Source organism: Macaca mulatta, chromosome 14 (assembly GCF_049350105.2).
Source record: "Macaca mulatta isolate MMU2019108-1 chromosome 14, T2T-MMU8v2.0, whole genome shotgun sequence".
In the NCBI taxonomy this organism is placed as follows: Eukaryota; Metazoa; Chordata; class Mammalia; order Primates; family Cercopithecidae; genus Macaca; species Macaca mulatta.
This window is the reverse complement of record NC_133419.1, coordinates 2,748,466-2,771,558: the sequence shown is the minus strand read 5'-3', so window position 1 is coordinate 2,771,558 and position 23,093 is coordinate 2,748,466. Positions and strand designations below refer to the sequence as shown.

The following is a 23,093-nucleotide window of genomic DNA, read 5'->3' as shown; positions in this document are numbered from 1 at the left end:
TTCTTTCTTTCTTTCTTTCTTTCTTTCTTTCTTTCTTTCTTTCTTTCTTTCTTTCTTTCTTTCTTTCTTCCCTTTTCTTTTCTTTCTTTTTCTTCTTTCTTCTTTCTTTTCTTTCTTTTTCTTTTCTTTCTTCTTTTTCTTTCTTCCCTTCTTTCTTTCCTTTTTCTTTTTTCTTTCTCTCTTTTTTTCTTTCTCTTCCTTCCCTCCTCCTCCTCCTCCTCCTCCTCCTCCTCCTCCTCCTCCTCCTCCTCCTCCTCCTTTCTCTTCTTCTTCTTCATCTTTCTTTCTGTCTCTCTCTTTTTCTTTCTTTTTCGAGATAGGGTCCTACTCCATCACCCGTGCTGGAGTACAATGGCACAGTCATGGCTCAATGTAGCCTCCACCTCCCAGGCTCAAGTGATCCTTCCTGGTTCTACAGGCGGCCGCTACGCCTGGATACAAAGGTCAGAAGATTTTTTTGTAGAGATGCAACCTTGCCAGGTTGTGCAGGCTGGACTGGAACTCCGGCGTTCAAGCAGTCCTCCCGCCTCGGCCTCCCAAAGTGTTGGGATTACAGGCTGAGCCACGGCGCCCGGCCCTCTTTTCCTTTTAAAGGTCTGTGGCTGAGTTTTGTGTTGGGAGTATTCTTACTCACCCAGAATATGGCTCTGTCTCTGCTTCATAGCTGGTGGTGGAGCAAGTGAATCACCCACCAGTGTATAGGTTTTCTAAGTTTGTGGTTGAAATTTTGCTAGTAAAGTGGACACATCACAAAGAAACTCCCTCCCTCTCTCTGCCCAGCCTGCCCCACCCCTAGGCTTCGAGGAAGGCCTGGGCTCCCGGAGGATGCCCCCTGGCGCTATGGGGCCAGAGGCCTGGGCCAGGCTCCTGCTGGGGCTGGAGATGGGAGGGGTGGGGGAGGCCGGCCCTGGCCTGCCTCATTTCTGCGCTCCGACCAGGCTGGGAATCTGTTTCTGTCATGAAAGGCGAGGGTGACCTGGCGGGTTTCTGCTCCTGGTTGGTCAGAAAGTCCGGGGATCCTTGACTCCGGTTAAAGGGGTCCCCACGTCTGCCGTCTTGCCTGGCCGCCTCCGAGAGCCGCCAGCCCAGGGCTGAGGAAGGCGGGACGCGGGTAGAGGGCGCGAGGGCCGGGCGGGGAAAGGGGTCCCGGAGCCAACCCCACTGCCCCGGCCGCCCCCGGCCCGCGCCCGCCGCCCCCACCGCGCCGCGCGTCTGTTTGGAGAAGAAAGCGGGCCAATTTGTTTTCATTCAGAATCACTTAAGATCCCATTTTGGAGAAATGAAAAGAGAGAAGCGGGCTTCCCGCGCCCGGCCCGCTGGGTGCCCGCCCGTGCCCGGCGGCTCGTCGAGTGGGGGCACAGCGGACCCCTCCCCGTCCCCGGCCCCAGCGCGCCCGGCCGCGGCTCCCGGAGGTCCGAGACGGCCGGCACCGCGGGCCCGAAGGCGGCGAGGCCGCGCTCATCTGCATGAAGCGCACACTCGCGGCCCATCTGCAAAGGCGCAATTAAACGCGGGGGTGGGGGGGGCAGGGGCGCCCGAAATTAGCATTTCCGCGGCCATCTGGCGCGAGGAGCGGGCGCGGCCGGACAAAGGGCGCCGGGCGAGGGGAGAGGCGAGTGTGCCGCGGCATTGACCTGCAAATGAGGCTTTGTGCGCGCATTAAAGCTCGCCGGACCCCCGACCCCGGCCCCCGCCCCGCCCGCCAGGCCCGCGGCCCTTAGCGGTCCAGGCTCGGACTGGGCACCCCGTAGGTCTGGGGGTCGGGCCGGGCAGTGCTGCGACTGGGCAGGAGGCCGGGCCGGGCCAGGACAGGCTGGGGAGCGTCGGAGCCCCCCATCCAGGCCAGGTCCTTCTGCAGCCTCCAGGAGAGTCGCTGGGACCCTGGCCCCTTGACCCCTACCCCTGCCCCCACCTGGTCCTCGCCGCTCTGGGCCGGTATTCCCCAGCTTGCTCTTGGAAAGGGTTTCTCAGGACGCAGGGGTCCTGGCTAGAATCCCTTGGGGTGGGTAAGTGGAGGGGGCGTGGACAGGTGGGGGCTGCTTGGGGGCAATTTTGTATTGGGAGCTACTAAAAACTGGCCACCTGGACAAGTTTTTGTTTTTCCATGGTCATTAATGCCCTAAATCTTTGAAAAGGGCCATTTCACAGTGTTTTATGAGCCTTAAAAATCAGGGACTCTTTGAAAATGATTGTGGTGCAGCTTAGTGACAGCCAGATGATTAGCAAGAGCTCAGAATCAGGTCTTTCGGGGACCAAGTGTGTGGGGTGGCAGTGGGTACAACTGAGGCTGCAGGCAGGGCCGATGGGACGGGGGGCAGGAGGCTGGGACTGGGAGCCCTGGGGCCAGCTGGACTCTGCCAGATGCCTGGGTCACTTGGGGGCCCCTGGAAGGCCCCCTGGACTTTCTGCCACATTGCTCAGGCTCTGGGTGCCTACAAACTGTCCCCCATGCCATTGGACCGCTCATTAGGGGTTGTGGCCCCAATTAAACTGCAGTAGCCACCCCCAGAACCCGCAAAGGCCTGGGAGGCAGTGAGGGGCATAGAGGACAGTGTGTGGCTGTCTCTGGGTCTCTCTTCTCCCATGTGGACCAGTGGGGGTCATGGCGATGTTGTCCAGGGTGAGGTCCAGCTGTGGTTCCCGTCTGTCTCTCAGCACCAGCACCCAGCATAACCGTAGGGCCTGGGCCCGGGACCCAGCCTGAGGGTGGTGAGGAGGTTTCCTGAAGGAGAAAAGCCAGAGTGGAGTCCTGAATGGAGCGGGGGGACCACGGCCTGCCTGCAGTCTGCTAGGTGGGGCTGGAACCTGGGGTTTTGCTTGGGTGTGATGAAGGAAGAGGCTAGGGATGCAGCTAGGTGCTGATTCCTCATAGACTGAGTCATGATTTATGAGGACCTTCAATTATATCCCCTTAGCAGGGGCCACAAAGTCTCAAATCTGCCCAGAAATCCATGCCTCGGAGCTCAGGTGAGGTCTTCTTCAGGTTTTCCTTCTGCAGTACAGATGCTGTCAGAAACAGCAAGCTACAAATGGAGAAGTCAACAACACTCTAGTGAGAATTACTCTGCCAATTAATTTTCTCAGAAATCGGGGGCTCAGGGACCAGTGTGTAATCACGAGTCCCTTAGATGGGGGGTTCAGACAGGGTGGGTGTGGGCACACAGGGATCCGTGCTAAAGCCTGGCACTGGATCCCAGGTGTGGGGACTCTAGCTCCTCCCAAGGGGCAGGGGATCTCCCATCTGTGATGTGGCTGAATGACCCACGACCTCATCTGTGGGCCACACGTGTGGTGGGGCAAAGGTCTCTGGCCTGGTAGCCATGTGAGCTGGAGAGGGTGCACTTCTCTATCTAGGCCTTGCATTTTCTCTTAGGTAAATGGGGCAGAGTAACCCCCTCCTTCCCCTACCACAAGGGTTCTGGGAGGTGTGGAGCCTGGGGTGTGGTGGCGCCTGGTACTCAGTGTTCTTTGGAAGCTGGAATGAGGTTCCTCAGGCCAGTTATGGGTGTGAGATGTCTGAAAAAGCGAAGTAGACTGGACGGTGGTGTCATCTATCTGTGCTGGGCTGGGCACCAGCACCTCGCTCTCCCAACATCTTGGGGTGTGCCCATGGAGGAGATGGAAGCACAGAGGATTTCAGAACCACCCCCGCTTCAATGCTGCCTTCAAAAGTATACCAGTGTGGGATGTGGGCAAGGAGGATTCTGGGGATGGGTGGGCTGTCGGGGGAGTAGGCACATGGGTGGGGTGGGCCCAGGGGAGCAGGCATGAACCCAGGGAGAGGGTACATACATGGAACCCCAGGGCTTCTGAGGGACCGCAGCACGGCTGGTCTGCCTGGACAGGTGCTGGATGGGGCACTCTGCAGAGAGCAGGAGGTGGGTGAATCCCTCTTTCTCCTCCGTCCTTCCCATCCTCCAGGACAGGGAAGCAGCCGTCAGCAGACAGTGTGAGCCCTATGCTGAGTGTGAGCATGAGCACAGCTCCCTGCACTTTGTCCTCAGGAAGTCTCAGATCCAGCCTGCATTGGCTTTCGGCAGACCCCCATTTCCTAATCCCCAAGGATTCTCCTTGTCAGTCATCCCATTTGCAATGCCCTCAAGGGCCACTGTCCGTCTGGCAGGGAGATCAGCTTCAAGATCCACACAGACAGTGTCTGCGGTGGGTGCTGAGTGCCAAGGGGGAGACCCTGGGCTGCTTTTGGAAAAGGAGCATCATGGAAGAGGGGCCTTTTGGCTCTGGGCTTTGGAGGATGAGTAGGAGTTTGCTAAATCCAGATGGGGAAGAGGGCCAGTTTGGTAGGTGGCATTTGGGAGGGGCTGGGGCAGCTGGTGCAGGGTGTGCTGGGCCAGGAGATACCTCCTGCGCCTGGGTTTCCAGCTCTTGCTTCCTGAGCTGAGTTGGAGCCGATATCCATGCCTCCCAGCCACTGGATGCTCTTTTCAGTGTGACCAACCGGGCAGAAGAGCTGAGTGACAGGCAACTCGTGGCCTGGTCTGTGGAAGGCAGGGCTGCCTCTGAGCCTGCGGGTTGGGGCCAGAGTCCGGGCCTGAGCCTGCCACTCAGGAGGGAGCCCGGGCAGCCTAGAGGAAGTACTGGGCCCTGGGGCCCTGCTACAGAATCGGGGTGTGCCCTGCACTGCGGAGGGCCTGGCTGCCCCTGGGGCTGATGACTGGGTGTGGGTGGGGATGGGCCCCAGTGGCCTGAGAACACTCACACTTGCTTGTCCCCTCTGTCCTTCTCTTTACACCTGGCCCATAAGCAGCCAGTCTGGCTGGAGACCTCAAGCTGGGAACCACTGGAAGAGAAATGGTTACTTTCTGCCTGGAGAGGGGGTGTTAAGCCTCCCTGGGGCTGGGGCCTGGTCTCTTTAGGGCCTCCACGGAGCCCACGAGGCTCCCAGGTTCAGCCATCCTCCACGAGGTGCTTGGGGGATTTGGATGAAGCCAGGGTCAAAAAGCCAAAGCCTCTTCCTCCACAGCCTTTGTCCAAATGCAGAGGCCAGGGCTGGGGGTAGGGGAAGGTGATGAGGGACCAGCTATGGCTGGTGGTCTCAGGTCTTACAGGATGTTAAGGAGGGGAGGGTGGGTAGGTCTCCTGTCTTTGATGCAACTCACGCAAGGGCTGTCCTGGTGCCTTCTTGTCAACTTGCTGCCGAGGCTGCCACTTCAGCTGCCTGTCTGTGAAATGGGTCCATGTGTCCCCATGCCTTGGCCCGTCTCCTGTTCTCTACAGGCTGCTGTGCAGCCTGGGGCCCCTTCCAGGCCACTTTCTCCATATGCTCACTGAGCAGGGACCCCTGAGGCAGCGAGGCGCCAGCTTGGCTGCACCCAGCTGGCAGGTGAGTTGGTGCCCAGCCTCAGGCTCCTCATCCGTAAGATGGGGCAGCAATGCTTGGCAAATTCAGGAGACATCCCTGTTAATGCTTGGCTTGGAGGCTCCCTCGAGCCCACTCTGGGCTGCAGGAGGCCCTGGTGATGGGGCAGGGTCTCTGCCACCTTCACCATCCATCCTCGCACTTGTGGGTGCCCCAGGGTGTGGCACGTCCCAGCCCTCTGTCTGGGCAGCACTGGCTAAGTGAGGCCTGGGCTCAGGCGTGGGAGGGCCCAGGTGGGGGAGGCGGCCGCCAGGTCAGGCCAGGCCGGCTCCAGTGGAGGCTGAATGGGCACTCTGTCCTGCCACCCTCGGCTGTCATCTGCCACTGGGATTTGGTTTCCTAGACTGGTGCGACTGCAGGTGGATTCTGCAAGGCCCGGTGACCTCACAGCTTGGAGCCCCCGTGTCTCCTGAGCCAGGCGGTGGCCGGGGGGCGGGAGACAATGAAGCCTTTTCCTGGGGAGCAGGGGCCAGCCCGAATAGAGGGAAGCAATCTGCCTGTGCCCTGAGGCCTCTCCGGCTTGCTGGCGGCAAGAGGGGCCACTGGGGACAGCGGTGCCAGGCCTTGGCAGAGCTATCTGGAGGCTGGGCCAGCCAGGTGCCGGGTAACTGAAGCCACCTGGACACGCACGGGGGCTGTGGAGCGTTTTCAGGACACAGTTCTGCCTGCTTTACCTCAAGGATGGTGGCGGGGAGCCATGGGGGAGGGAGGGAGGAGTGTGTTCATGGCACCAGGGGGCTGGGGACTAACCCCCACCGGCCTCTCGGCTCCCTAGCGCAGCCTGGGTTCTGCTGAGCTGAGGGCAGGGGCCGGCCTTCTCTGCTGGCTCCTCTGGAGGTACAGGTGCTGCTGGTGGTGTAGGGAGTGAAAATGTCTCCCCCACCCTTCTCGTTCTTTGGCTGGGCCACGAGTTAAATTGAGCAGATTAACAGGAGGAAAAGAATAATTTTCATTATGTACATATGAGGGAAGGCCACAAAATGTGACATCCAGAGAAGGGCAGGATGATTTAAGCTTATATGTCCTCCCAGCCACAGAGAGGACTAGGGGCTTCTGGGATGGGGGCGGCACGAGTCATGGGAGGGCTGGGGAGGGAGCATGAGTGACGGTGGTCTCGCATGAAAAGTCCCCTGGGACCCATGTTGCCTCTGGGCAGCCCTCAGTGGAGGAGGTGAGGGGCCCTCTGGGCCGATGCCCCTGGCGGCCTCCTCTCCTGCCCGCAGCTCCGTGTGGTCTGCAAACCAAAGCAGCACGGTCTGGGGTGGTGTTTCCCGAGCTCCTTCAGTGGTGGGGGATGAGGGGGCTTCCTGGTGGCACAGAGCTCCGAGTTCGAAGTCTGGCAGGTGCGGTTAGTCACGAGGGCTGAGCTTCCAAGGCCTCGTTTCTGTCCCATCAGTTGGGGGCATGGTAGCATCAGGTAGGCGATGAGGGGCCCCGGCTGGTACACCACAGACACTTGTCCTTGAAGCCCTCCGTGGGGTGACTCTCCTCATCCCAGGACCAGGGAAGGGGTGAGGCCAGGGCTAGGGGCACACAAAGTCCTCTTACTGGGAGTGTTCCCAGCTTTCATTGGTTCGTTTGTTCCACCCCTAGCCCCCAACCTGGGTGTGCCCACCTGGCTCTCTGCCCCAGAACAGTGGTCGCAGCCAATGGAGTCAGAGGAGCGGCCAGGCCTGGGAGCCTGAGAGGAGGCAACTTCTGAGCCCGGACTGTTGGCCACGCACCTGCTCGATGGGGCCGGGAGCAGCTCTGGGAGGGTGATTTTGGCTCTTGGGGGTGCATGTGGGGTGGCTGGGTGTGAGTTTGCATCTCAGTTCAACTCAGAATGGGTGAATTTCCATTTGCATAGGGAGGCTGGACACGGTTAGGTCACAGTCGCCTGAGAAACTCTTTGCAGAAGGCCAGGAGAACAGGAAGGTCTTCACAGATGGGCTCCATAGCATCTGATGGGTGAGGACAGCTGGCTGCAGAACAATTGGGATCACAGGCCACTGCTGTGTGGTTTCAGAGCCCTTAGCACTTGCAGGTTAACCACCCAGGTGGGAGAGGTGTGTGGCTGTGGCGGGGGTGAATGGCCCTGCTTTGTTCAGCCTGTGACTGTGGGACATTTGGGAACACACAATAAGAAGGTTTGGTGTCTATACCTTGAAAAAATGCCCAACGTGGCCTGGAGCCGTGGCTCATACCTGCAGTGCTTTGGAAGGCCGAGGTGGGACGATCACTTGAGCCCAAGAGTTTGAGACCAGCCTGGGCAACACAGCAAGACTCTGTCTCTACAAGAAAATAAACAAAATTAGTCAGGCGTGGTGGTGTGCACCTGTAGTCCCCACTTCTTGGGAGGCTGAGGTGGGAGGATTACTTGAGCCTGGGATCCGAGGCTGCAGTGAGCTGTGATCAGGCCACTGTACTCCAGCCTGGGCAACAGAGTGAGACCCTGTCTCTAAAAAAAAAAAGTCCAAGGCAGATGATGCAGGGCATCTCGGGGATTCTGAAGGAGCCCAACAGGACCACTGAGGACTGTGGGCTTGAGATGTCACCGTGGAACATTGTGGAAGCACCTACTACATGTGCTGAGTTGCCTGACTCACAGCCCATCCCAACCATGTGAGGTAGGATGTGGTCTCAGCCTGTTTGATAGATGAGAAACCAAGGCAAAGCATGGTCAGGTACCAGGCCCAAGTGCCAGGGAAATTCAGGCTCTGGATCCTGTGGCTCTTCTATGCCTCAGTTTCCCTTTCTGTAAGTGGTGGTTCTCAGCAGCTGTGTTGATGGTTTGGAGATGCCGCCGAAGCCTCCTCCTAAAGCGGCGAGATGAGACATTTCCCTTGTAGACCCCCTCCGAGGTGGTGCCTGCTCCCTGACCTGGGCAGTGTGGGTTTGCCCCAGGAATGAGGTGGAGGCCCAGAGAGGAGACAGGCTTGGCTGGGGTCAAAAACGGAGTTACAGGCGGAGTGAGAGCCCACAGGCCCCCATGCTGCAGGGCCACCCAGTCAGGTGGAAAACCCACGAGAAGTGTCTGCCCCTCTTCTCCTCTCCAGAGTCCTTTGACGTGATCTTGTGGACCGAGAGGGGGTTTGATTAAGACCCTTTGAAATTGCTTACTGGACTTCACCACCATCCTGACAACCCCTCTTTAGAAGCCTTTCTCGAGCAGCCTCCTGCCCACCCCCAGGATGGGCCCTTTTTCTGGGCGATGCTGTGGTCCAGCTCCCTGGGCCTCTGCTGGGGTCTCTGGGGTCGGCCCAGGCCAGGCTCATCAACACTCAGGGCCTGCACATTTCCACCCCCAAGTGCCTTGGGGGTCTCCACCCTGGGGCTGTGGCCTCTCCCAGCTGGAGCCTCCTCTTCCTGAGCCTGGCCAGTCCACCTGTAGCCCATTGCTCCCATTGTCCCTAGTAGAGATGCTTCTGGCCTGGCCTTCTTGGGGTGGCTGGGGGTATAGCTGGGGTGAGTGCTCCCTGTGTGCCCACATGAAGGCCCCTCCCACAGATCCTCTGGCCCCTCTGGGTGCTTGGGGGGGCTTCTGACACCAGCGGCATCCTGGCCTTGCTATGGGGCCACACTTCCCCATGGCACCTTGGCCACTTGTGACCTCTCTCGGTTGTTCTGGGAGAACTGGATGGCATTTGGGGCCCTTCCCCCTCTGGTCACCTGTGCTGAGTCAGGCTCTGCCTGGCAGAAGTGTCCTGTGGGTGGATTTGCTGTGGAGACCTCTGTCTCAGGAACTGTTTGTGTGTTAAAGCTACAGGTTGCTGGGCTGAAGAGGACGTCAGTACATGGTTCTCCCTGAGTGCAGCAAGCTCTGTCATTGCTGCTTGGTCTTGTATTTGCGGCGGCTTTTGCAATACCTTCCACTGAATGTCCTGGGGTCAGCCCTATGGAGCTGGGGTTGCACTCAGTTACTGAAACTCAGAGAGGCCTGGCTCCTGCCCCAGGGGACCCGAGAGAGGGGGTGAGCCAGGTTGTGAATGAGGGGATCCCTGGCTTCCGACTTCAGCTCTTCCTTAATCCCCGCTGCCTTCTGCCACACACACAATGGAGGCAGTTCTTGTGTTTAGGTACGTGTGTGTGTAGGTATGTAGGTGTGTAAGGGTGTAGAGGTGTGTGTAGGTGTGTGTAGTGGTGTAGGTGTGTGTGTACGAGTGTAGGTGTATAGGTGTGAGTGGGTGCAGGTGTGTGTGTATTGCCTGTGCAGGTTTGTAGATGTGTGTGTAGGTATGTGTGTAGGTGTGTGTGGGGTGTAGGTGTGTAGGCATGTGTGGGTGTGTGTAAGTGTGTGTACAGGTTTGTAGGTGTGTAGGTATGTGTGTAGGTGTATGTGTGTGCAGGTATGTGTAGGTGTGAGTCAGGGTTGGCCAGGGGAGGGATGTGGCTAAGAAACAACCAAAAGTCATTCAGTGGGATTTGTTGAATCACATTTGTGGTCAGGCTGTAACAGAGTTTCTTGAGGATCCACCTGGGAAGTTGGGGATTTTCTGTGTGGCAGGTGCAACAGCAGCCTTCTTGGAGCCAGTTGATGTGTTCCGAAGGCCCACCTGTATCAGGCAGGCACAGTGCTTTGTGGCTTCTTGGCCTGTGTGGGCCAGCAGAGGAGCTGTGCTCAGACCACCCTGGAATTTTGAGCATCTCTTCCTCAGATCTGGCCTTTCCAGTCCAAGGTCCGGCAAAGCCAGCTCTTGCTTTCAGCCAGTTAGTTCCTTCCTGCCCTCTGGCTTCCTGGCTGAGCTACCGACTTCTCTGCTATCGGAAGTCCCATTTCTTTTCTGAGGCTTTTCCAATGCAAAGTCCCACAAACAGGTGCAGCACTGGCCCAGCCTTCCCCTTGCCTTGGTCTCCCTGTCTGTACCAGGTTGGGGGCTTCACGAGCTCTGAGGCCTTTTTGCTCTGGGGTCTCTCCCCTCAGCGTGAGTCTCCTCTATCCTTGGGCACCTGTTAACTCTCGCCGTGGGTTTGCCGCTGCCACTGGCTTCCCAGGGCGCAGGCCCAGGAGGGAGACGAAGCTGTGAGCCTGGTTCCCAGAGCCTGCACCTCCTGCCCTGAGGCTGCTCAGCTGTGTTGCCACAGAAAGACCACATGCGTCCTGCAGGCTGGAAAGGAGCACGTCATGGGGAATGTTGTGGAGGGGCTGGCCGTGGGGAGAGGAGAAGGTGGGGGGTTTCCGGGGTCGAGGGTCATGCAGGTGGGGATCACTGTGCCCAAGTGACAAGCCTGGACTCCGTCTTGACACCCCCACCCCTGCGTCTTAGGGCTACTCCCAGGAAGTGGAAGGAGTTGTGTGTTTGAGGTCCCAGAAGGCACCGGGATGGACTCTGTCCACTGAGTCATCCATGGCCACCTCTGGGCCTGGCTTGTGTCTTCTTGGGCCTAGGGTTTGCTGCCTGGACATGTGAAACCCAAGCCTGGGGATAGGTGGGGGGCAGGGCTGGGCTTGGCTCTTGGAATTAAGGGCAGCCTTGTCCCCTCTGGGAGCCATGGGTGAGGGTCTAGAAGGAAGAGGAGGGGAGGGGGCTCGAGCATCCCCTGGAGTCCAGCAGGGCTGCCCTGGGCTAGGCTGTCTATCTCCTCTACCCTCTGCCTCACTCAGGTGCCTTGAGTTGTGGGGGCTGCAGGGGAGGGGAGTTGCAGGAGGCCTGGTACCTCGCAGGGGTGCTGAAGAGGAGGGCCAGGAGGTCATAGCAGGACCTACTGAGGGAGAAGGATCTTGAGGTCAGAGCGGATGACCCACCTCCTATTACACAGCCAATGCCTGGGTGGGCACAGGCGGGTGCCCTGGCCTCTAAGCCTTGGGATGGGGTGGCAGCCCCCAGCCCTCCTGCACTGCCTGACTGAGGGCCCTCTAGGCTTCCTCACCAAGGCTCCACAGTGGAGTTGGGAAGGGCCAGGGTGGGACCTGTCAGCTTTTAGGGGGCCCTGGCTCCGGCTGTCTACACTCAGAGGCCAGTGGAAACTGAAGTTCTGTTGGGCTCTGGCTGCCCCAAGCGTACTCCAGGCCTGGCTGCCTGGGACCCTGGCTGACCTGGGTGGGGACAGGAAAGGTGAAGGGTGCTGAGACACAGGACACAGGCCTGATCTCCCAACTAGCTGGCCCTCCAGGGCCACAAGAATAGGGCCAGAGGCAAGAGAGGGGTTGGTGCCGTTGGGGGCCGAGAATGGTGAGGCTGAGACATGCTTAAGATCCCCAAGGAGGCCGGGCGCAGCCTCCTTGTAATCCCAGCACTTTGGGAGGCCGAGGCGGGTGGATCACGAGGTCAGGAAATTGAGACCGTCTGGGCTAACACAGTGAAACCCCATCTCTACTAAAAATACAAAAAAAAATTAGCCGGGCATGGTGGCAGGCGCCTGTAGTCCCAGCTACTTGGGAAGCTGAGGCAGAAGAATGGCGGGAACCCGGGAGGCGGAGCTTGCAGTGAGCTGAGATCACGCACTCCAGCCTGGGAGACAGAGCGAGACTCCGTCTCAAAAACAAAAACAAAAACAAACAAACAAACAAAAATCCCCAAGGAGCCCCTGGGTCCTGGGTCCTAGAGCCCAGAGGGCTGTACCGGGAGGAGGCAGGGGTGCTGGGGGGAGCAGGCTTTGGCACAGCTCAGATGGGCACTCCAAATGAAGGACCTGATACAGTTGAGAAAGGGGGGTCCCCATCCCTGCAGGTGACTCAGCAGATCACCTGGAGATGGGGGTGCTGCGTGTGGCAGCCCCAGGAGCCCTGGCTCTTGTCTGCCTTCCTGCTCCTTCCCCCAGCTGTCCGGCTGCCCCAGATCAAAACACCTGGCCTGATCCCCTCCTTCAGGGCACAGGGTGTGGACCCCTCTTCTATCCATTGGAGGGACGCCTGGTGATGCCCTGCTTGGGTCCTGGTACCTCTGCTGCATGTGCAATGCTGGGCAGCCTCCTTCCAAATTTTCATTTTATTCCTTAATTTAACTGGCACTTCCTGAGCACCCAGCTGGGGCCAGGCCTGTACTAGGCACTGCCAACCCCGGCCCCTTTTTGGGGCCCAAAAGGCCCAGCACAGCCCCTCCCCCAGTGGTGGGCCTGACTCCTGACCACTACGCTGGTGGGGGACTGCCTGCCAAGATGGTGCTCAAAGGACGTCCTGAGTAGGGAGGGGGCTGGACATCAACTACAAGGTGAGGATGGAGAAGCCGGTCTCATGGCAGGGGATGCCCAGGGTGACTGGCAGGGCTGCAGCCTGTGGGGCCTCATAGGCCCACTTGGCAGTGGGGAGTCACAGTCGGCTTGAAAGCAGGCTGGGGAGCTGCCAGCTTGGGTTTGGACAGCTCTCCCTGGCACCGAGGGGCAGGGAGCTTGGTGGGGTGAGGCTAGATGTAGGAGGGGCCTCGGAAAGGAGCTCCAAGGGGACAGGCAGGAGTGCAGCAAGGAGGCAGAGCCCAGTATCACCCACCCAGGTGGTTTGTCTGGCTTCCTTTATTAAGCACCTACTGTGTGCCTGGCCTAGGCCCAGAGCTCACGTCTCACCTCCATCAAGCCCTTGCCTCCTATGCCCCTTCCAAGGGGGCATTTTTACTGTTCGCCATTTCACAGACAGGGCTGTGGTGGGAGCTGAGGGGCTGTAGGTCGGCCACGCCCTTGCCTCCTCCTCTTCCTGGTCCCCCGGCCCAAAGACGGGAGAACCTCAGGCTTGGCCAATGCCAGCCCTGGAGACTGGCTTCCCCAGGGCCACGCCCAGCACCCTGAGAGGCCATCTGAGGGCAGGCGATGGAGGAGGGGAGCCTGGCAGAGGAGGTGGGTGCCCCGGGAAGCAGGAGCAGCCCCTCCCCCAGCCACCCCCAGCAGATGCTCTTGGCACCCATTGGACCCCGAGGACCTCAATAAGGGAGCCCAATTTGGAGACAAAGCCGGCTCTGCGGACAAACACTCACGGCTATCCTCAGCCAGAGCAGCCAGGCAGCCGCGGTGAGGCCACAAAGGGCCCGAAGAAAGGGGCCGCGGGAGGGGCCGTGAATGGGCCGGGGCTGCACATGCCACCGTTGCCCGGGCGACGGCCCTCTCGCAGAGAGGTCTGCCGGGCCATTGTCCGGGGCCCGCAGGACGTGCCACACACCAGATGGTCGTGTGCTGTCTAGGTCACTTATCGGGGGACAGAGTGAAGGAATGTGGCCGGCATGGCGGGCCGAGGCGCCATCTGTTCCCTAAGTCCGTGGGCACCGGCGGGCATTGAGCACCCGGCCGGCCGGGCCCAGCCTCCGCCGCGGCTTTAATTAGCTAATTCCATAATTGGGCTTTATTTCAGGTAAATTGCATTTCACACCCGAGAGGGCTGCAATGGCCCGTCCAGGAGTGGAGTCCTCGGGCACTTTGTGCGCAGTCCATAATACGGACAACAAGGGCTGGGTGCCGGGGCCGCGCCCGGCCCAGATGGGCGGCCCCATGGAGCTCCCTGTGGGCCGGGGGCCTGGGGTGGGCGGCCGGGGCTGGGGGGCCCAGGCGCTGTGGAGGGCCCTGCTTTCCGGCCAGCATCTCCGGGTTTCCACAAATATTTACCCAACAAGGAAACAACAGTTCCTGCCTTTCAGTAGCTGCTTTACTGGCTCCTCCCGGGTGGGTGCAGACCGGGGAAGCCTGGGAGGCCCTGTGCTGCCCCTCCACCTCGTCCATTCCGGTCAGTGCTGGCTCGGCCAGATGCCAAGACCCATGGATTGGGGGCACGGGCCCAGCGGGCTTGGCACCAGGTGGGACCTAGGGCCTTTCCCTCTGACAAGGGCTTCCACCTCTACTCCACACAGAAACCTGAGGCCCCTGTCCCTGCCACCTGCTGCTGGCCGCCTGCTGCCTCCAGTGGACTCAGGACAGCCCCATCCTTGAGATCTCAGATGCCCCAAGTCCTGGTAGCCTGAGACTTTGGGGTGGGCTCTGGAAAGAGGACAGAAGGGGGCTGCAGTCTTGAAGGATTGAGAAATGGTCCAATAGCTGAGGTGCGGGCACAGCAGATGCACCTGCCCCGATTGAGTGTGTCTGTGCCGAGAGTGAGGCACTCTTTCCACCCCAGGAGAGGAGGGCCTCACAGCAAGCTGTGGGCACAGGGTCAGGGCGAGCAGGGTGGTGGCCCCTCTGTCCCACTCAGAGAACTGGACAGGCTAAGGGAGCATCATGTTACCAATGGGGAAACAGAGACCTGGAGGAGGACAGGGGTGAGCATATGGGAGCCTCAGGGGCCCCAGGCCTTCCTTGCACCACACCCCATCCAGAGTCTAGCCCTTGGCATCCTGGGGAGTGGGCCTGGGTGGGGCCTGCTCCCAGAGTGGAGCATGTGGGTCCTTGGTCAAAGGCCACCCTGGACTGGAAGGGGCAGACAGAGAGGCCCAGACAGAGCCCACCTGCCCCAGGGGCATAGAATCTGCTGGAAGATAGGGAGTGACCACACTGTGACTGCACTCCATGGCCAGGGCCAGCCCAGGGCCCAGATCAGGAGCAACATCGCTGAGCTGGAGCCTTTGATGGCATCTTGCAGCCCCTCTGAACCCTTTGAACCCTGACCTCGGTACACGGACATAGCGTCCCTATTCCACGGCCATCTGGGCACTGCTTCCAGGGGAACTGCAGGGGTCCTGTCCGTGGGTGGGGATCTCTTGGGGAGGAAGCTACCCAGAGGCCCGCAGGCATTGGCAGGAGCTGGCCAGGGATGTGGAGGCCGAGCCCCAGTTTGTCCCAGAGACCCCATGGATGCCCCAGGAACCAAGGTGAGAGCAGTGCCCAGCCCAGCCTGTGATTCTCCACGTTTATTAGGAAAAGCTTGCACAATTAAGAATCAAAATCACACCGTGAAACTCATTAAAACACAGATCCAAATCACCACAAATTATTGATTTCTATGCGACGTAATGCCCAGAAGGAACCCCTGTCCTGTGTAGGAACCGTGACTTCTCTGCGGCTCAGCAGCTGGCGAGGGGAGGTGGCAGTCCCCTTCTGTGTGTTTGGCTGACTGCTGGGACTGGGAGAGGGGTTGGAGGCGGGAGTCCCACGCAGAGCGGGCTTGGGGGCAGGGAGTAGGGCTCCTCTCCAGCTAGGAAGAGCTGGCAGGCTAACCCAGGGAAGTGGGCGTTCCCCCCACTCAACCACGTGCCCTGGGGAAATGGTGAGACTGTTTCTCCTGCTGGTAGCTGGGGGCCCAGGAGCAGTCTCCACAGTCTTCCGCCCATGGGGTCAGCATTTCCTGAGAGGGAGGGAGCCAGCCACAGGCCCTCCAAATGGGCTCCTGGGCTTTTATTGCCAGCGGCCCTGTAGTCAGTGTGGGCTGGTCCTGCCCTGCCTGTGCCTGGCAGGGTCCTGGATTTGAGGCTGGGGTCCAGAGGTTGCTCTGTCTCCCCTCAGGAAGCCCCCTGGGCCAAGCAGGGTGGGCCTGCACTCAGCCTGTGCTACTTCCTGGCCATACACGGGCCAGGCCCGGTACCCTGCCACTGGGTCCCAACCACCATGCCAGTGATGTCAACATCACCATGTGGGGGCCCAGGGCGCTAGGGGTAACAACTCAGACCTGAGACGGGTTCCCCACACCCAGCCAACTTCTAGTACCCACCGACCAGGAAGAGGTGGCCTTGCTGAGCCCCCAGGCTCAGGCTGTGCCGGACAGCATGGTCCATGGGGTACTGGGGCCGCCGAGAGCGGGGCTCTTCTCTCTGGGCCTTTCAGGAGGTGGCCACCTTCAGAGAAGGCCAGGTGGGGCCGCCCTTGGCCTCCCCTCTGAGGCCCACCCCCCAGCCCCAATCCCCCATCAGGACCCCTCGTCGGGGCCCCTCCTGGGCACGGTCAGCTGCTCGTAGGTGGGCAGGGCGTTGCTGGGCAGGAAGAGCTCAGGGTCGACGGAGCCGCCACTGCCGCAGGGCTGGGTGACGTGGACCCCGCCCTCTCTGGGGGGGCCGCCGCTGCCGGGGGGGCTGCCACCGTGCAAAGAGAGCAGCTGGTGAAGCATGTCGGTGATGAGTGCCAGCCTCTGGTCCAGCTGCGTCACCTGTGGGGGATAAAGGCAGATGAGAGAGTCAGTGGTGGGAAGCAGCCAGGTGTGTAGACAGCCTCAGGGGCCGGGGAAGGGAAGGTGCCAACCATCTCTGCAAGTGTGTGCTGTATGCAGGCGGCACACACGTGTGCACCCTATGTCTGCAAGACCCTCGGTCATGCCCGTGTGTGTGCAAGGAATGTGCATGTGTGCCCATTGGAGTCCATCCCGTGCGTGCTGGGAGTCCCTGTGTGTGTCCACAGGCATGTAGGCTCAGGGTCAGGAGCTCTCCTCTCCTCCTCCTCTGCTCCCCAGGCTGGCTGGCCTTCTGTGCCACATCCCCACGTGGCAGGGTCTGCACCAGGGACCCGGACCTGGAATACTTGGGTTTGCGGCAGCCTTTGGCTTCTTGAGGCCAGGCTTGGGGACCTTTGGGTTAAGGGTCAAGAAAGGCTGGGGGCTGTGTCTACTCCGTTTGGAGGAGAACTGGACAGAGGGCAGAGTTCAGCAAGGCTGGCTCATGGGCAGGGCCTGGAGTGGTTGAGGAGGCAGAGGCCTTGGGCCTTGCCTGGGTGTGCAGGGGATGCCCCTGCTGGGCCACCACCAGGAGGGGCTTACAGGGGCACAGGGGGCTTGTGCCTCCGCGATGCTTTCTGCAATGGGGTAGGGGTGGGGTTTTTTGTCATCCCCCAGGAACCACCATGCCCTTTCTTTAACCTGGCAGGGACAGCACCATTTTCCCAGACACCATCTGCACCCACATTCTGTGGTCAAAGCAGTACCCCAGAGCATGCCCTCTGGCTAGCCATGTGGCCTCCACCTTCTCAGGGGCTGGTTCTGCAGTGAGCTATGTGCCAGGGTGGCTGCCCTGCAAAGCTGGCAGGGAGGTCAAGGCAGGACAGAACCCGAGGTGCACCCGGCGCAGAGAGTAGGTGCTCAGAGGCCTCGCAGGGCTGCAGAGTCAGCAGTGAAGCCAGGTGGTCTGAGAGCTCCTTGGAAGGACAGCACCGCTGGGGAATGAGGCTGGAGCCCAGCCCTGGGTGGGAAGTGGCCCTCCAGCCTTGATGGGGAGACTGGAAGGCCCTGGCCAGCAGACCGGCACCCTCAGAGCAAGTGCTGGGTAGAGCAGGGCCAACCCCAAGGGCAGACTAGGGCAGGTGAGGGAGTCTAGGTTGGGGACCCCTCTCCCTAGGAGGGTGGACCTGGGGGCCCCAGCATGAGGGAGGGTTCGGGGAGGGCGTACAGCCCTGTTGGTGGCCACAGGAGACAGGGGTGGTCCTTCAGCCTGCGGTGTTCTTGCAGGAGAGCCCCTCAGCGTACTCTGTGGAGAATGAAGTAGGCCCTTCCCCACCATGGGCACCTGGAAGCCTGGAAAGACCTAGAAGTGGTGCGGGACGGGCAACCAGATTAGCACCGGACAAGGGCTGAATAGCAGAGCTGCTTCAGGGAAACATGTGGCTCCAGAGAAAGGCACCAAGATGACTCAGCCACAACAATGACAGCCACTGGCCCTAAGGACAGGCAGCAGGCGGGAGCTGGCCTGGTCCACCTGGCCGTGCACTTGAGGTGTCTGCACCCTAGCTGCTCCGGGCAGGCCTTGTCCCTCATGCGCCTGGCCCCACTGCTGATCCAACTGGATAGGCTTGGGGCAAGGTGTGGGCCAGGGCTGGGTTCTGTGCGGGTGAGACCACCCCAGGGAAGATGCTGCTGGGTGACTTGGGCACAAGCCCCGAGATGGGCAGAGAGGGAGCAAGCAGTTTGCCAGAGTCCAGGTGGGCCCAGGCCAGCTTCAAAGGCTGGATGCTATGGTCGTCACCCATAGCACCTACCATGGAGGCTGAGCATGGTAAGGAAGAGGTGGCCAACAGGGTGCTGTGAGAGGCTGAGATGAGAGGGGGGCGCCTGCCTGAGTGGGGTCGAGCGTCTGTCTAGAGGGCTAGCCGACCTGTCTAGAGGGCTAGCTGGGCAACCTCCACGTGGGAGGTGGGACTGTGCCCTGCCCAGAGCAGGAGCCCAGGGGACCCACTCCCAGCCCTGGGTGGTGGGGGCTGCAGTGTGGAGGCTCCCCGGCTCCCCTGTGGTTCTGCCTTGCAGTATGGGGTGTCTGAGACCCACCTGTCCTGAGCACAAGGGCAGGTGTACGTCCAAGGTCTGACGGTCCAGGCCAGAGGGAGCCCCATCTTTTATTTTTCCCAGATAAGCCTGATGTGAAGCCTGGACTGTGGAGGAACGGGGTGCAGGGCTTCTGTGGTTTGCCAGGGGCAGGGGCCCAAGGCCATCCACCGGGGCCCCTCACACCCAAGGACCTGCCAGCACTTCAGGGCTCTGCAAAGCCACTTGGGGACCAGCCACAGAGGTCCACACCCCATCCCACAGATGTAGACACTGAGGCCCAGGAAAAGAGGGTCAGGGTCACTGGCTGAGAGTGCTATGTCTCCCATCCTGTCCCCACAGCTCCCACCCCAAGGCTCCATCTCGAGACCGTGGAGCTGCCACGGGGGAGGACACAGTGTCAGGCAGGGAGCTGGCGACAGCGGAAGGCAGGATGGGGTGGGGCCTCTGGGAGGGGGACCGGCCTGAGGTCTTGTTCTTGTTCACCCACACCCTGACCCCTGTGTCTCCTGCTGCCGGCAGGACCAGCCCTCTCAAGTCCCACGAACTGCTCATGCCTGGCGGGAGGCACGGGAGGTTGCTCAGCCTTCAGGGTGCACATGAGGAAACTGAGGCCCAGAGACCTACGAGAGCATAGCAGATCAAAGGTGCAGGCAGCCTGAGTCTTTGAGGGCAAAGCCCGGGTTTGTGTCCTAGGACCCACCTCGGCTCCCTGAGTCCCGCATGCTGGTAGCGTTGGACGAGGCTTGCTCTGCATGGCTTACTGTCACTAACTGTGCAGGCCCCCGCTTGGGTATCAATTGGTTTGGCATTAATTAAAGCACCAAATACATCACAGATGAACATTTGTGGTTTCATAAATTTTCACTTTACGGCACTTGAACATCTGTCCAAGTCCCACATGTGCTAATGGGCGTGGAGGCCTTCGTAGGGGATTCTTGGGACAGAAGGAGACAGTGGGTGTCAGGGCCACAGGCAGGGTGTGCAGGCTGAGGGTGTGGCTGGTGCCAGCGCTCGGTCCTGAGCCACCTTGGTGACAGCTCCTCCCGGCAGGGAGCCTCGGCACTGTGTAGAGAGGCACTCAGCCACCTTTGGGGTAGGGAGGCAGCCACAGGGCCGAGCTTGTCTCTGACTGACACTGAAGGGCTCCCGGAAGCTGCCCGGGCCAGCATCAGCCCATGCCTGGCTCTGGCTGATCCCAAGCTCACCTCAACTGCTGCCTGTGCCAACTGGGGCTTTGAGGGACTGGCTGGGGTCTTTGGCCCCAGAGACATGCTCTCATCATCCCAGCTGCTAGTGACAGAGGTCCCAGGGGTGGGCCAGGATGTGGGCTGGATGCCCAGGGCAGGTCCACAGTCTGATGCATCCTGATGCTGCCCCTCTTGTGGGAAGGGCCCAGGCCTGGGCTACAGGTGGCTCCTCTGCAGCCCCAGAGACTTAGCTCTGACTCAAGCACTTGTCACAGCCTGAGTCCCTGAAGGCTCCCACCCCACCACTCTGCAGGCAGGGTGCCTTCATCTTGCTGGCATGTTTGGTTTTGGTGGCGATGGAGGAGCCTGAGAAGCACCTCACATGGCTGAGGCCATACCCCACCCACAGGGGGATGCATCCGGGCAGGTGCCATTGGGGAGCTGAAGGCAGCGCATGCTCCAGGCACTGGGGCCGGTTCCCCAAGAACTGCTGGGACAGATCAATTTTGGGGATCTTGGCCCCCGCCATTATTTGCAATTTGATAGTGATTAAAAGGCAAGGCAGACAAAAGCTGCTTTGTGCCCGGCCTGCACTCACCAAATTAATAACCATAAGAGACCTATGCAGCCCTCGGAAGAGAAAAAAGCAATTAGAATAACAGCTAGTTAGAGAGCCCCGGGCGGCCGGCGATCAAACCCAAGGCAACGGGGATTCCTGTTTGATGTGGTTATGAATTTGTTTTCAAAAGAAAATCTTGAAAAAGAGTCTTTCAAGGGAAAGTTTTGCAGAACCTGCCCGGCCTTGATCCCCGCCTAGGACCGCCAAAGGCCCTGGCCTCATGGATGCCAGACTGGACAGGGACAGGCGGGAGAGGCCGGGCACACCTGCTGCTCCCAGGGTGGGGGTCCTGTGCTCTGCCTGGGCTGCAGCTCCCCAGGAGGCAGCAAAGTCACTGCTCCCTCTAGCATCCTCATTGGGCAGTGTCAAGACCAGGCAGGGCCTCCCCGGGGCCCTCTGTGGGGTCACAGGGCAAAGGTCACCTTGGCCTTCCTCCTGTCTGCCCTGAGGAACCAATAGTTAGTAAGCCACTCTCAAGGCGGTACCTAGAACACTTAATACTAGGCTCCGAGCAATCGGATGCCAGCCCCGGCTCCCGTGTGGAGCCGGGCACAAGCGGCAATAGGTCACAGCACGTGGTAAGGTCACAGTTCATGGCAGGGCACGACGTGATTGTGTTTGACTTTGCTTTAGTGCTTCAGTTCTTGGACAAAAGTCGCCCGTGTTTCTCACTGCTGAGGTTTTACTGCCAGGCCCTGGGGCAGCTGCGCTGCTGGAGCTTGCTGTGCTGTGGCCAGTGGGAGACGGCCTCAGAACCTGCCACACTGCTGCAGGGCCCTGGGCACGCAGGCTGGCTGGGACACGGCACCTCCTCACGGGAGTGTGCAGGCAGGCGTGTGTGTGCCGTAGCGGGTCTGGGGTCAGACTGCCTCTGCCACTTCCTGGCTGGGTGACTTTGGGCAAGTCACTTTTGCTTCTCTGAACCTCAGTTTCCCTGCCTATAAAACGTGGCAGCTGTAGCACCTTCCCCAGGAGGATGCTGCGGGGATCAAGCGGACTGAGGCATGAAGACACCAGGGACAGAGCGTGGTGCTCAGTGCATGGCGAGCCACCCAATGACCACGATCGTTAGGGATTCCTCGAGTGCACGTACAGTCGCAGATGTGTGCTGTGACCTGAGGCCAAAGGAGCATTGCTGTGCACATGGGAGGTATGCTAGGTGAGCCGGCACATGTGTACCTCACACACACCTGTGGCTATATGAGAGTGTGGGACACTGTGCAAGAACGCAGGAACCACCCTGCCCGTGATCTTGCACAATTCCCTTCACTTTCCATTAGGTTGTTCTCTGAGTTGCCCAAGGGTTGCAGTGCACCTGCCTGCACTCCCAGGCCTTGTGTGTGCCACAGAGGTGAGAACCCCCTGCAAACCATCACAGGAGTTGGGGGTGCTGCTGGGACAAAGCTGCATGGAGAGCAAGCAGCAAGTCCCATGGCACGGGTGCTTGGGCAGGTACCAGGTGTCCTCTCCTAATGGGGAGACAGATGGCACTGAGTCTGGGACCCATGGTCACACACATACCAGCTGCTCCACCTGTCCCCCAGAGCCCTCCACCTGGGCAGTGTCCAGGCTGGGTGTGAGTCTTGGCCCAGAGAGTCGAGTGTCGTGGGAGCCCCTGTGCTCAGGCTCGGGACTGGCGCCTGCGGTGGGGCTGAATTGGCGGGCCCTGAGGTGAGTGTGGCCCCTCAGAGGCTGCAGACCAAAGCGTCATCCTTGCTGCTGTCCCTGATGTCTCACTGTTGTCTGTTGAGCAGCCAGAGGAAGCTCTGCTGCGGCTGGGGACCCACACTGTTCACGGTCAGTTATATCCTCAGCGGGTCCTCGGCACAGGACAATCACGTGGCGGAGGCCTGGTCAGCACCACCCCAACACCCTTCCTGGGTCTGCTGCTGCCTGGCCGGCCCTCACTGACCACCCCCCAGGAGTGGGGTTGCCTCCCTCTGAGAGAGGGCCAGGATGGTGAAAGACCCTTCCCGCTGCTGCTGACATCCACTTTTGCCAGCCTCTGCCCACCGACGGATGCTTGGCCCCCCCAAGGGTCTCAGGGGCGCCATGTCCCTGGCTGACCGCTGTGGGGGATGCCTCGGGATCATCACCACATGACTCTGGTTCCCTTCCTGGGACCTGGGTTAGGATGTCTCCGTCAGCTATTTGCTCTCTCCAGGGGCTCCAAGGCATGCAGGCCACCAGCCCCGCAGCTCAGTGTGTCCCAGCAGGAGCTCAGATGCCTCCCAAGCCGGCCCGAATCCTGTATCCACAGGGCACAACCAACTACCCAGGGTCCCTGGTGTGTGCCTGGTGTCTGCGGCTCTCTGATCTGGAGCATGTGCTCTGAGCCTGCCCCCCACGCCCCTTGCCCAGGCTTGCGGAATCTTCTGCCTGAGCCGTCATAACCACCTCGCCATGTGGCTATGCCCCCAACCTGTCCCCAACTTGCTCCAGGCAACAGCCAGGCTGAGCCTTCCCTCCCAGCCTGGGCCAAATCCTCCTGCAGAATTCCCACTGGATTGGGAGTAAAATCCAGTCTCCTTCTGCAGTGCCCCCAGGGGTGTCTCCTCCACTGGCCCCTCTCCAGCACTTAGCACGTCCATCTCAATTGGGCCCTGGGGCCTTTGCACCCACTCTTCCCTCTGCCTGGAACACTGTCCTCTGTTGCTTTGTATAACCTTAGCTCAAAATCCTGGGTGGCCTCCTCATCTCATCTCTCCCTGTGTTCCTCCAAGCCTTCACCCCCTCCCTGAAATGTCCTCGTTTCTTGATCTCCTTGCTTGGTGTTTTGCCACCAGCTGGAGGCCCAGCTCTAGGCCGGACAGTCACCGTCTTAACCCCAGTCTTCCAGAG

General features: G+C 60.1%; 1 protein-coding gene across 5 annotated transcripts in view; it reads right to left on the bottom strand.

Moving 5' to 3' along the window:
- Positions 1-15,102: 15,102 nt before the first annotated feature.
- KCNQ1 (potassium voltage-gated channel subfamily Q member 1) overlaps positions 15,103-23,093 on the bottom strand; it is a 402,120-nt gene continuing 394,129 nt past the window's right edge. For all 5 annotated transcript variants that reach the window (XM_028833061.2, XM_028833062.2, XM_077961722.1 and 2 more), the window contains one exon: positions 15,103-16,346. In XM_028833061.2, the coding sequence (XP_028688894.1) occupies positions 16,110-16,346 (237 nt within the window). In that variant the 3' untranslated portion in view covers positions 15,103-16,109. The remainder of the gene's footprint in view (positions 16,347-23,093) is intronic.